Source organism: Malaclemys terrapin, chromosome 5, assembly GCF_027887155.1.
Source record: "Malaclemys terrapin pileata isolate rMalTer1 chromosome 5, rMalTer1.hap1, whole genome shotgun sequence".
NCBI lineage: Eukaryota > Metazoa > Chordata > Testudines > Emydidae > Malaclemys > Malaclemys terrapin.
Window position 1 is genome coordinate 75,204,708 of NC_071509.1, and position 13,895 is coordinate 75,218,602.

A 13,895-nucleotide genomic window follows, 5' to 3' on the forward strand; every position below is an offset into this window, starting at 1 on the left:
TGGAGGAGGGTGAGGGTTCATTCTTCAGCAAAGTTGCCTGAATTGTTGGCCTTGGATTGCCATCCCAGGGGGAAGGATCTGCTCCGTCTTCACAGGAGTGAAGATAACTGACGCAGATAATGGCTTGAAGATAACTGATGCATATAATGAGTCAGGGAATGAGAACAGGTGGGCAGGACTTGGTGGTGGGGGGTCAGAGGAGTGCATTCCTCTCGGATGGGATCCTGAATCCTTTATACAGGAGGTCCATGGGTCCATGGGAAAGTGAGGGTCCAAGCCTCAGGAAGGTGGACGAGGAGTAGGTGAACATCCTGGGGCCTCCACTTTGCCCCCATAACCCACCAAGAGTCCATCAGGGATACAGCAGTAGGGCTTACCAGCAGCCGGCACATAGCAAAAGAAGGGATTGCAGTCCTTGGCACTCAGGTGCAAGGGTATCTGCCTACGTCACTCTTCCCTCTGACACCCCTTCTCATGGGATGGGAGGGGTAAACCTATTGAAACCATTGGCATTGTGGCCCATAGGCTGGGCAGCTTTCCTGAGAAGGATGGGCCCCTCTCAGATGAGGGTGTAATGATGTCACAGGTTTGGAGCGGGACTGATATTCCACAAAGGTATACAGAGCAGTCCGGGAGGGCCCCCCCACAATTGGTCAGCAGCATTCTTAACGAGACATAAGTGGAAGAGAGGGCAGGTAAAGGCCCTTGATCTTATCAGGGATCCAGTCGGCCCCTTGGGACTCATCTCTCTAAAGAGGTTAAGGTAAAGATTTGGAAGGGACAGTTTGTGGGTTTATTTACCTTGCAGTTTATGGAAGAGCAGACCGAGGAATGGGAAAAAGGACAGAAAAGACTAGGACAAATCCCACAGATCTAAGGTGCCTCAAACTCTTGAGAACTGGACCACGGACTTTCACATTCATGTAGGTATAATTTGTGTGAGGAACCCCGAGAGATGTATTTCCTTGTTCAAGTCTGAGGACTTAATAGAGAGAGCATACACAACATATGGTGGGGAATTTAAACAGTGGACAGCAGAGGAACCTGAATTACCCTGGGGTAAAATAGACCAGGAATTTTGTCTAGAGTGTCAAATATCAGAGGGATAGCCATGTTAGTCTGGATCTGTAAAAAGCAACAAAGAGTCCTGTGTCACCTTATAGACTAACAGACGTATTGGAGCATAAGCTTATGTGGGTGAATACCCACTTCGTCAAATGCTCCAATACATCTGTTAGTCTATAAGGTGCCACAGGACTCTTTGTCTAGAGTGTATGACTCCTTATCACCCCATCCAGCTGACATTCACAGAGGGTTGCTAGTGCCAAAACCTCGGTTTCAAACTGCAGATTTAAAAGTGAATGTATGCTTTGCATTTAACAATGGGAAATATTTTTGCTCTCAATACTAGTGCAGACACCACTGTAGGAGGCAGGATGGGGGTCAGCAAAGCACCCTCTCCTGTTATAGGGGTAAAAGGCAGTTCCAAGAGAGTGGTAGGAAAGGGTGTCCACAAGGATCCAGTGTTTTGGGAGGTGCTACAGGGGAGGCAGTAACCATGGAAAAAGGTTTCTTCTCCAATTAAGGTACAGGTGTTAGGGAATTGGTTATGGGCTACCCCAAGAAAAAAGAAACAGCTTATTTATGTAATGGATTTTCAGCTATTTTTCAAATCCAATATATAAGGGAGTGAGATGCCATCCTAAGCAGAGAATTTGAAGTCTGTTAAAGGCTTTGAGCATATAATGACTGTGAAGTTCGCCATTTAAGTGACAGCAGGGACAATACCTTGTGTGGGTTTCAGTTTGAAAGCCATTATTTTGATAAAGCCATGCCCATTGGGTGCTCTGTGTCATGTACCACTTTCAAAAGATTCAGCTCCATGTTGGAGTGGGCAACTGTGCGGGAGTATAGCATGTGTTATAGGGTGTACTAGCTTGAGCTTATTTGCAGGTAGGGTAGATTAGGGAAAGGCAACTATGAGTACTTGCTCAAGGCATTCTAGAACTTGCCGCGTGCCCAAAGGTCCCCCTCGCCATGGAGAAAATAGAAGGCCCTGCTCAACCTTTAAACATACCTGGGCTTAGAACTGGACACAGTTCAGGGTGTTTCTAAGGTTACCTGTAGAGAAGGGCTCTGACGTGGACTCTCAAAGGGGCAAAGGGGTAAAGAAAATTGCATTGCAGGAACAAGTAGTCAGGGGGCACCTAAAGTTTGTGTGGGTGGTGGCTCCTAGTCAGGCATTCTGCACGCATCTGGCATCAGGTTCTTCTGGATTGTACAACCCCCACCACTGTCAGAATGACAGGGGGAATGAAAGGAGATTTTAAAGTGTGAGTAAGATTTCTGGAGGAGTTTAATGGGATTTCAATATGACATTTGGACTGGTTGCTCAAGACTGAACTGCAGATACAATCTGACATCTTGGGAGGCATAGGTTTACTGTCAAGGAAGGTGGTGTGCACATTACAAGAGACATTACCTTGCTCAAGTTTTTCCTATACTGCTGGCAGTCACTATTTGGGGAGAAAGCTTTTAAAATAGAAAGTGCGTTTCTGGTGCAAAAAACAATCAGTGGTCCAATTGTAAATATACAGTTGGCTAAGACTGCTCAGGTAATGAAGCTGGTGAGGGCCTTCATTTTACACCTGAGCCTGAATGTCTACACCGCCATTAAACAGCCCCTTAGCCCAAGCCTCGTGAGCCCTCGTCAGCTGACATGGGCAAGCTGTGGGTGTATAACTGCAATGTAGACATACCTGCAGGGCCTATTAGCCAGCCTTACAGAATTCATGGCATTTAGGGCTCAAGCAGGGCTTCATCATGGGTGACCCATACCTACACACCAGATGGTGCAATATGGGGTGTCTCTGACCCATTGCAGGTTGGCTCTCTCCCCTGTATCTGGTGAGATAGCAGGCCTGTCCTACTCAGGTAGGCTGGTGGGTTTCCCAGACCCAGGCAGGCATTTTTTACTACAGAAGCTCTTAGAAGGGTGGTACAGGAGGGGTTGGCACTAGAGGGACAACATTACCTATAACAGTGAAAACCCAGTCTTATTAAAGGCTTTAGGATGGGTCTGCAGCTACGAGAGGGAGGCCATGTTTTTTTTAGGATGGCATTCATTTTTGCCCTCTTTGGCACTTTTAGAGTGAGGGAACTAGTGCTTTTGGCAACTGTGGGAAGGTTCCAGCGAGCATTGAATTTAGCAGATGTACGACAATCGAGAGGAACAGTGTCCCGGCAGTTAAGGTCCTCAAAAAGACAATAAGGGAATATATGGTGTTGAAAGAATGTTCGGACGAACATTTGTGCCCTGTAAAGGCAGTGAAAGCCTTACTAAAAATCCAGAGCCTGCAGCCGTCCATACATGGCGATGGCAGCTTCCTAACAAGATACCAATTTCCTGCGGTACTGAGAAAAAACCTTGCGCTACTGTGTTCTTGACCTCAGTATATTTGGCATTCATTCTTTCAGGATTGGGACAGTGACATCAACAGCTGCAGGGGTTTTGGTCCAAGGAAAGTAAAGGTGATAGGGCACAGGAAATCAAGGTGTTACAGGACGTATGTCCACACCAAGGAAAAGATGGCAGGGAACAGTAAAAAGTAACTAACCCCATGAGCTTTTTTGTTTCAGAGGATATCCAGAGCATACTTAATATTCAGATTTGAAGCACTCTGTAGAAGAGGGCAGCCAGGCAGGCAGATCTCAGCTAGGCTTCAGGTCCAAAGCTGTTTGCATCCAGTGGTTCGGCAGAAGAGGCATGCAGTGGGATCAGCTCATGCCACTTCTGCTCTCATTGTTGAACAAAGCAGACCCCCTCACATGCTGGCTATTCACCTCAGGAAGAATAATCTTGAGGGCTGCACAGGAGTCAATTTAAGGGATAGAATCCAGAGGGATGTTAGCTTGATTAGGCAATTGTGGCTAGTGGTTATGTTAGTATGGTCAGAAATGCTCACAAGATGGGTTTGGCAGGGAGCTGCAGATCAGCCTGTGTGGACAAGACAAGGAAGAAAGTGAATAGAGAGGTCACTAGGATATTCCTGGAGACAGGGAGTTCAGTGATACAGCATAGGGATATCTATTACAAAAGGCCTGGATTTTTCAGGGATTATGTGCACATATGTCAGATGGAGGCACTGACAAATGATTGTGGAATGTGAGGGCCTGGATTGGGCAGTAGTTGGGGGAGGAGAGGTGGGGATCAAGATGGCACTCCCTGTTCCCAGTGGGGTTAAAGGATAAAATGAACAGTTCCTAGAGGTAAAAACCTGGGATTTTGGTGATGGACCTTTGGCTTACAGGATATGGTCAGACTTTGTGGAGGTCCCCACCCTTCTGCATCCTCTGTCCCGCTCACAGTGAGCTGAGTCCTGGGAGGTAGACTGAGGAGAGACTACCCTGAGTTATGGATCCTATAGTAGGAGTGCTGTAACACCTGCCTGGTATAGGAGAGTATGGGTGATGGGTGGGTAGAGCCCCTCCCATGTTACAGTCTGCCAGGTACAATCCATCAAATCCCCCAAATCCCACCCTCCCAACACTACTTACCCAGCTCTACTCATGATTATGACTTGAAGGGTTATGAAGGGCAAACGACCAGAGCTTCACTATGACCTACCTTCAGCAGCAGATTTTTTTTCTTCATGCATGACTGTCATTACTAACATTAGAGACCTTTTAATATGATTATTTTAATATAAATATTACTTTTTTGAACTCCATGAAAGAATTGTATAGCCTGTTTAAATAGCCAGTCATTTCTACATGCAAGAAATAAAGCTACTAAAACAAAACATTAAAGCATAAGTATATTTTTAAAGACAGAATATAACTTTTATCCATTTTTTAAAAATCCAGTCTGTAGTGTGTAGCATGTAAACATGGCATTTTGTTCATACAGCTTCTGACCATTTAGAAGCTGTACAGATTAGAGCATATGGAACATGATAGGAAAGATATGAGTTTTCTTTACTTCAGACAACTTTGTCAAACACCCATACTGAAGGAAATCAACAGTGATTGTTCTAAATCACATGAAGTCTGTCATAAGAAAGTAGTTAAGTGTGCAGGTAAATAATCAAAATTGCTACAAAGATCAAAGGCATGTTGCAGTGTGAAAACAATGTGACTTATTGTTCCTCTTCAGACTCACTACATACAAAACAGACTTGCTCTTTTTCTCAGTAATATTTATTGTGAGCATGAAATTAAGTGCCACTTGGAAAAGCTGAGCCCCTTTTTGGCTTCCCATAGAGCATAATATAGTGACTGAATCTCCAAGCAGTTTCCACATACCACCCAGGAACCATAAGCAGCAATTCCTTAAAGAATATTACAGATTGTAATTACCAACTAGCGGTTTACACAACATCACACTCTTGCAACCTGTTTAGAGATGAAAATGTTACATGCCACAATCAAATAACTACATCCATATTTATTACCAGTGGACAAGAGTAACAATGTACATTGCTTTGGTAACATAATCATAAACCCTATACTATAAATCCTTATTTTCCAATGCTCATACTGCTATTAGAGGGTGCAAATGACCACCATCCACTAACTATGGAATTTCAGCTCACCAGTGTTTGCCTTTTCAACTGTAATAGATGATGAAACAATACCTGGTCCCATCTCAAACAATGTGTTAATTAAATGAGACATGATGAGGACAAACCACAGTTCAAAACAGAACCTAATAAAATGAATAATATGAGTAGAGGAAATTGCTACAAGCCTTCTGACGAGGAGTTACCTGATCCGTAGGTAATCAAAACCAAAAAGGTTGTGAATGGGCAAACAGTAATGGAAGCATTGAATTACCCAGCTATTAAAAAATAGAGAACATAAATGGAGATGAAGTTGAGGAGCTTCTAAGTAATAATTATGAGAGTACAATTTTTATTTTAATAAAAGTGAGCAAAAAAAGAATATGGATGATGAATATCCACAAAGTACATTTTGAAGAAAGTGAAAGAATGGTGGGAAGTGGTGGATGATAAGTGGGATAAAGGGAAAGGGCTAAAAAGAAAATTGCGTGTATTAACAAATTCATATATGGCCACACACTATTAGCATTAATTACAACATAAAAAACAAAGTCCAATATGGAGAAGCAGAAGATGGAAAGAGTAATCAAAAGTGGGAAATGAAACAATGCAGTTTTCTTCCCTTTGATACAATCTCTCACTTGGTAACTGTACCCTTTATGTCAGTGATCATATTGCTCATAATGATATGCCATCTCAAAAAATTCTGAGCTGAATTTCAGAGATTCTGAGGAACTGCAGTTCCCACAGAAATCAATGCTCACTACTTCTGAAAACTAGGCCAGTTATGATTAAACAGAGATTAGAGAAGCAATGGATCAGTTGATGTGTATATAAATTTAAGATTAGCATAGCAGAGTATTATACCTCAATATATAAGTTATCATTTTTCTGTTTGTTTCCTTGTGAAATTCACTATAATGCCATTTTGGGAAGATACTACAGATTTTCTAAAGAGGAAGGATCAGACTCAGAAATAGCTCAGCACTTCGGCCCAAAGACTGCCCTTTGTGAAATAAGAAGGAACACATTCAGATATGCCATAAGAAATCTCTATAAAAATATATGGAAAAACAAATTCAACTACCATTTTTATGGAGATGACATACAGATCTATGTGTCTACTCCAGACCTGTCTCCTTCCATCCAAACCAAAAGCTCAGCCTGTCTCTCTGACATCTCCTCATGGATGTCTAACCACTAGCTCAAGATCAACATGCTAAATCAGAGCTCTTAATTTTCCCTTCCCCCAAGCTCCTCCTGCTACCTCCCTTCTTGATTACTGTGGACAACAGCACCATCCTGCCTGTCACTAGGGCCATCACCTGGGTATTATCTTTGACTTAGACCTCTCTCTCTAGGTCCTCATATCCAGGCTATATCTAAATCTTGCCAATTCTTTATGCATAACATCTCTAAAATACAGCCTTTCCTATCCATCCACACAGCAAAAACTCATTCAGGCTCTCATCTTCATTACTGCAATATCCTTCTCTCTGGGCTTCAAAAATGTCATCTTGCCCCACTCATTCAGAATACAGTATTTTCCTAGCCCCTTGCTTTGACCATCTTCTGTTGGCTCACCCTCCTCTATTGCATCAAAAATTAGCTACTTGTCTTCACTTTCAAGGCCCTTCATGGCCTATCCACACCGTACCTATCATCTCTCATTCACCGTAAGATGTCAACCATCACCTCTGAACAGCCCATGATAACAATGTCAATCACCGACTTGTTACATTTCCAAACAAGCACTTTTGTGCTTTGTCTCCTTCTGCTCCCCATGTTCGGAGGAGCACCCTGTAATCATCTGCAAATACTCATTCAAAAAAAATTCTTCTTAATACTCTCCTTTGCCTACAAAAATTTTCACAACGGGTCACTGGCATGCTGCTACTGCCTAGGACACTGACCAATACTGTTCCATTGTTTCCTTGTACTCCCCTGTCTATCTGTACCTATCTGTTGTCTTTTGTCTTATTCTTGGGGCTTGTCTACATAGTGATTTAGTGTGTGACAAGCCAGGGTGTGAATCTGCAGTGTATTAGCCTGTCATGCATTAAGGTGCTGTGTAGACAAGCCCTTACATTATAAGCTCTCTGGGGAAGCTCTCTATTCTGTGTTTGTACAGCACCTCACACAACGGGATCCTGGTAGATGACTAGGACTTCTAAGTGCTTCAGTAATACAAAAAATAAATAGTGATAACAATCTGCTGAGAAATCAACACAGCAGAGTGCCATGAGAAAGAACCAAGATAAGTTCCCGATGTGTCAGTCCTGGAGTGGAGAGTGAATACAAATGGCTTGGTGTCTCTTTTGACTCAATCCTTTCCATAGAAAATCCTGTGCCAGACATAGTACCAAAGTTGTTTGTGCATACCAGACCTTATTTATCCAAAGAGTCTATGCTCTGATTTATTTAGCGAGGTGACAACCTTACTGAAGTAACTTATGCTTCAGAAACATAAGAATCATTAATTGTCATTTTCTCCTAGCAAAGCTTCTTCAGCACTTTTAGATAGCTCAGAATGCAGCAGCACTTTTGCTCATTCATTTAAATAATTGTAGGCATGTAACACTCTCCCTGCATTCTTTATAACTATCTGCTGATACAATGACAGATTAGCTCTTAGCTCCATTTCCAACAGTACTACGTTAACATGGACTAGGGAACTTTCAGTGCACACCACCAGGAGCTACATGATCAGTTAGAGGACAACAAGCTAGTGTGCATTAAAATTTACACCCCAGATGGTGCAGACTAAGGCACCATGTAGACAAGCCCTAAGTATAAGACAAAAGACAACAGATGAATAAGGACAGATGGAGATTACAAGAAAACAATAAGACAATATTGGTCAGCCTGATACGCTGTGTCTCAGCACACCAGCAGCCTAACTGTTGTCTTCTTTTTTCTTTTTGTAGGCACCACATCAAAGGATCATTTTAAGGATGATGAGTTAATTTGCAGGTGTTTAAAGGGGTAATCAGCCCCAGGTGAAGTTAATATGGCATATGCAATAGGGTCATTGACTGATTTGTAAAATCAAGAATTCTTGTTCAGAAAATAACTGGAATAATTATCAACAGCATTTGTGAGAAGCATTTCAGGATGGAGTGAGGTAATTGATCACAACGATCAGTAATAAGACCTGTTTTGTTCACTGTATTACATTAGTGACCCGGAAGAAGGATTGTGCGGAAAAGTCATGAGGTTTGCTGTTCAAACAAAACTAAGGTAAGGACAGTCAATACAAAGGAAGAGTTAATATTTTGTATGATTAAGCTAGACTAGGAGCGAGGCAAAATAAGTGTATTATGTAACTCACCATAGTGACAAATGAAATTAATAGAGCTAAGAATAAATAAATAAAGCCCATATGCTAAAAGTATGAGAAATATCCACCAATATATCTGGATTTTTTTCCATTTTATTATATACCCTATGTATCGCTAATATACATTATACGCTCATACACACATACACATATATTGTACAGTGTATTCTTTATATCTCAGTGTCAGTCAAGTTTATCTAGTGCTGTTGTATCTGTGTTGGTGCCAGGATATTAGAGAGACAAGCTGGCTGAGGTAATATCTTTTATTAACCAACTTCTGTTGATGAAAGAGACAACCTCATCTACCTTGTCTGTCTCATTTTATCTAGTGTCACATACAAGAAAAGAGGCATAAGCTTAAAATCCTTCCTGCGCACCATGTAGATTTTCTCAAGAGTCAAAAATATGGACTGAAAGTTATTAGAGAGCCAATTTGAATGTGTGCAGGATTCAGACATTGAATACATAGCTATTCCCGTAGATGTTAAATTGAGAAAAAACTGACAAAGAACTTTAACAAATAGCTGTTTACTCTTTGGTACTCAAAGATATACAGTACAAATACCCATTAACACATGTACCTACTTACCCACAAGGTCTGTATGTAAATACAATATAACTTTCTTCATCGCTTCGTTCAATGAATGTAACACATGTGTACTTTTCCCAGTGCCGCATAGCCTGTTTGAACATTGCTCGCTGGCTGCCTGGAAGAATTGTGTAACATGAAATAAACAAGGTTTTCAAAATTGCATCCTTCTTCTCGGCATTACATTTTAATCTTAGTATGACACACTGCTGCAAAAACCTAGAGATTCAGTTACTTTAAAATGTGAGAAAATGCCTACCTCAGGTTTTGAAAGGTAAGTAAAGAAGGAATTGGTATTCAAATAATTTGTTCTGTAAATATATCTGCAATTTCAAAGTCTATGCACAAAGGGCCACATTTTTAAAAATCAGAAGCAAAGTTATATGTCCAAAACCAGACAAGTGTGTAGTTCACTAGACAGGGAAACAAAATGTGCACCTGAGAGATTTGTACCTTAAAATGTGGGTGTATGAGCCCATTTTTTAATCTTTATACAGTTGGAATTTAGACTGTTTTTTAACAATTTGTCCACAGCCTGTGATCATTTGGAATCTTGAACTATGTTCTCTTTTTTTCCTTTGCGTGCATGTGTTTGCAAGAGAGAGAGTGAGTTAGTATGAGAAAGAAAATTTAGTGATGATGAAAAATACCAGACTAATATGCCTGGAGAGGGACAGTTGATGAGTGGGATTTTCAAAAGCTTTCAGCATTAGCTTATCTCCACTCCCATTGAAATCAATTGAAGTTTTACCATTGATTTCATTAGAAACACAGTTCAGCCAGCTTCTGAAAATCCCACCCTTTGTCTCTAGGACCAGACCACAGAACAGAAACCACCTAGACAGCAGCTGTGTTAGTTTCCTTGTACTCTGCCAATGTGTCCAAATCCTGACCTGAAGGAATCACCTCAAGGGCTAGAGGAGACAATTCATTCTCTATACCATTACTTAGCTCTTTCAAACTGACAACAAACTTGCAAATTACTGTTGGTTGTGGTAGTAGTTTTTGTGATACAGAGACTTATCCAATGGGAAGATTTTTGAGACTAACACAAAAACTGAAGACCCATCATATGGTAATAATAGTTGGCCACTACCAAACTTGGTTGGATTCAAGTCAGTGACCTAAAGATGAAAGATCACTGCTTCCCCGTCTCTCCCTCATCCCACCTATCAACCCCTCCCCCCCCGCCTTTTTTTTTTTCTTAAACACACACAAGCGTTTTGGAATTTACCTTTCAGTATAAGAAACTTGTAATGTGTGTAACATTTCGCATTACTTACTACACTTACTTGTTCAGCGCTCTTTAATAAAATGTCATTCCTAAAACAAAGGTCATGTTCAGTGTAATGTGGTGTAAATATCCAAACTTCAAGTCTGACCTTCAGCTATGAGCTTTGGGGCAATTTCTTTGAATATTTTTTAAATCTTTCTTGACTACATTTCTTTTCCCAAGCTCTTTCAGTTTTCTGTATACCCTTGGGGCACAATTAGCAAGATGTTATTGCACAGCACTGCTGGCTCTATATTTCTCTCTCTCTTTTTCAATCCTTTTTTTCCCTGCCCCCTTTTATTTTTTAAAATGTCCTTCTTCCTCCCCATTAGTATTTATCTGTTTGCAGCTTTACAGGGTGGTATTTATTTTAGGCTTTTATAATACTGTCTTTAAAAATTATTATATTATTTTAAAATTATCTCTATTAAGAAGTCACAATCTTCCCTCATATATTTTAAAGTTCCATGGTTATTCCCAATAATATTTTATGTGTGCATCTATGAAGTACATTAAAGAATTATAGAACAGATGAATTGGGCCCAGTTTGTTCATGCAGTCAGTTGAACAGGATTCACCTTACTATCAGTCAAGCCACTTGTAGCCTTGTACTGAATATGCCACAATAGTTTTAAGCCAGATTTAACTGTATCCTGCTACAAATAAATAGCAGGAAATTAGACAATGAAAACAAACAAACAAACATTCGCACCTCCTCTGAAACATCATAGACTAATTTTATATATAAATTGCCAAATTGCCTTTGGGAACAATTTTTTAATGCACTGATAAACATTTACAGAAAAGATTTACTTAGGGACTCATCCAAAGCCAACAGACATCAATAAGAGTCTTCCCATTGACTTCAATTGGCTGTACATTGGCTCTTCATGAACCTGTTTTTAAAAAAAGACATTCATCCTTCTTCTCCCTTTGTCTTACCAGTGAAATTTCCACCTATAAAATACGGAATGACGCCCCCTGGCCATATTCTTTCTGTTCGTGACGTAGCAGCTCTGGGAAATCGGTTTTTCTCATTTTTCCCTGAGAATTTTACAGTTGATCTTCCTTTAGAAGAATTGTTTTGCTCAAAACCTGTAATGATATTTTAAAAAACACTATATGAGACAAAAGAGTTCACAAAGGAAAACATTTGTTTTCTACAAGGCCAAAGCTCCATGTTTTTGTTATGCACTTTAATAACAGAACATAGCTTTTTACACAGCAATTCGGCTTTTCAGTGCAATGTAAAAACAATAATATATTTGTTAGAAGTGCTTGAAATGGAAAGACTCAATCTTCATTATCATAATTTACATGCAATGAGGCAAAGAGGCACTTTAACACCTTAAAGAGACATTTCTAACATGATTACTTCTAGAGTCTCCAATTAAAAACTATATCTTTTTTCTAAAACTGCTTCCTCTAAGTAATATGCCTTGACTTTTTTTTTTAAATACCTTTTAAAAATTAGGTGGGTTTTTCTTTTCCGTTGATGATATTTAGAAGAGTCTGTTGGGCAAAGGCAATACCACCAAATGTGCTTAGGCCTGTTTCACTTCTATCCGGGCAAATGCCTAGTTTTAGTTTTAGCTACCTTCAGAGATAACCATATTATTTCAGGGCCTGGGAAAGAGCAACCGCATGCACTGCTGTAGGGAAGCACTGTTAGTTTACTTCATGTGTTTTGCAGCACTTTGTGCATGGTCCATTTAACTTTTTTACTGGTGGCCAGTCACACTGGAAGATGAACTCTTTCAGTGTAGCGAGCTGTCTTAGGGGCTAACTGTAATAGCAATAGACATAACATTTTCAGATGGAAATAGGAGTGTCAAGTACTTGAGGACATAGAAAATATATTCTTCAGAAACTAACTGTTTGGGATTCTATGGACATACACTATATATGTCTTAAATTGTCTTGAGAAAAAGATCCCTACACCTTGAAAGGTCTGGTGATATAAAAAATTTCTATTGTTTTGAGAGATATTACCAGAGCCAACAGTACTCCCAATTTTAAGTATTGGTAATCTCTCTCAAATAGGTAGAAAGTTAGGGTGGGATTCAAAAGGAAGATTTAGGCACTGTAACTCTCAGCATTGCAGCAGCTAACTTTTAGGTGCCCTGCCACCTGTGAAATCCACAAACCCGAGTTAAGAGCAACAGAGAGTCCTGTGGCACCTTTAAGGCTAACAGATGTATTGGAGCATAAGCTTTCGTGGGTGAATACTCCAATACATCTGTTAGTCTTAAAGGTGCCACAGGGCTCTCTGTTGCTTTTTACAGATCCAGACTAACACGGCTACCCCTCTGATACTTAAAACCTGAGTTAGGCACCCACACTCCCTGTACATTGCATGGAGAGAAGTCGTTGCCTAAAAATAGGATTCACAGAAGCCAGCAAGCTGAGTGAAGAGCTGCCTAAGCTCTGCCCCTCAAGGGGACTTTGGCATTTAGCTCCAGGACCGGATGGAGGAATCTTATCTCCACTCCATGAGTTAGGCACTAAAGCCAGGTCAGTCCTTTGTCAAAAATGAAAAACAAACCAACAAAAAACATTGTAGTCTTGCATGAATAATAAAAGAAAATAGAACTACAGAAACAGAGGTTAATAATGGACAAAGCATAAACTCACAAGTGGCCTTGTAAATAACAAGTAATTAACAGTTAAAGATACAAGAAGAAGAGTAATGAGTGATAAGCTTGAAGCTGCTGCCCACTTATAAAACTGGTATAGCATTCTGTAGGAGACCTGGATTCAATTCCCTGCTCTGACTAATGTGGCGTAAGGATTTGGACTTGGGTCCTCCAACTCCTAGGACTGTGCCCTAATCACTAGGCTATGTCTTTCTCAGGCATTTCTATTGATACTGTCTACTATGTATAAATACTTACATATTCATTGGCACAAAGGGACTGGAATCTGGGTCTCCCACCTCCCAAATGGGTGCCCTAATGCCCAGATTAAAGAGTCATTCTCTCTCTCTCTGGTCCAATTTCATTATTATTATAATCTTTACTATTATTATGAAGATGAATGCAAGGACTTGCATACAATACAGTTACTTGTTTCCCTTTTCTGGAGCAATTTATAAATTAGTATAAATATCATGGTGGCAGGTTAAAATGGACT

The 13,895-nt window shown here is 40.4% G+C and overlaps 1 protein-coding gene across 1 annotated transcript in view; it reads right to left on the reverse strand.

Annotated features, from left to right (window-relative positions):
* TLL1 (tolloid like 1) overlaps positions 1–13,895 on the reverse strand; it is a 196,766-nt gene that overhangs the window by 83,588 nt on the left and 99,283 nt on the right. The window contains exons 5-6 of the mRNA XM_054031008.1: positions 11,706–11,858; positions 9,491–9,608 (exon numbers count right to left, since the gene is read on the reverse strand). Coding sequence (XP_053886983.1) covers positions 9,491–9,608; positions 11,706–11,858 — 271 coding nt within the window. The remainder of the gene's footprint in view (positions 1–9,490; positions 9,609–11,705; positions 11,859–13,895) is intronic.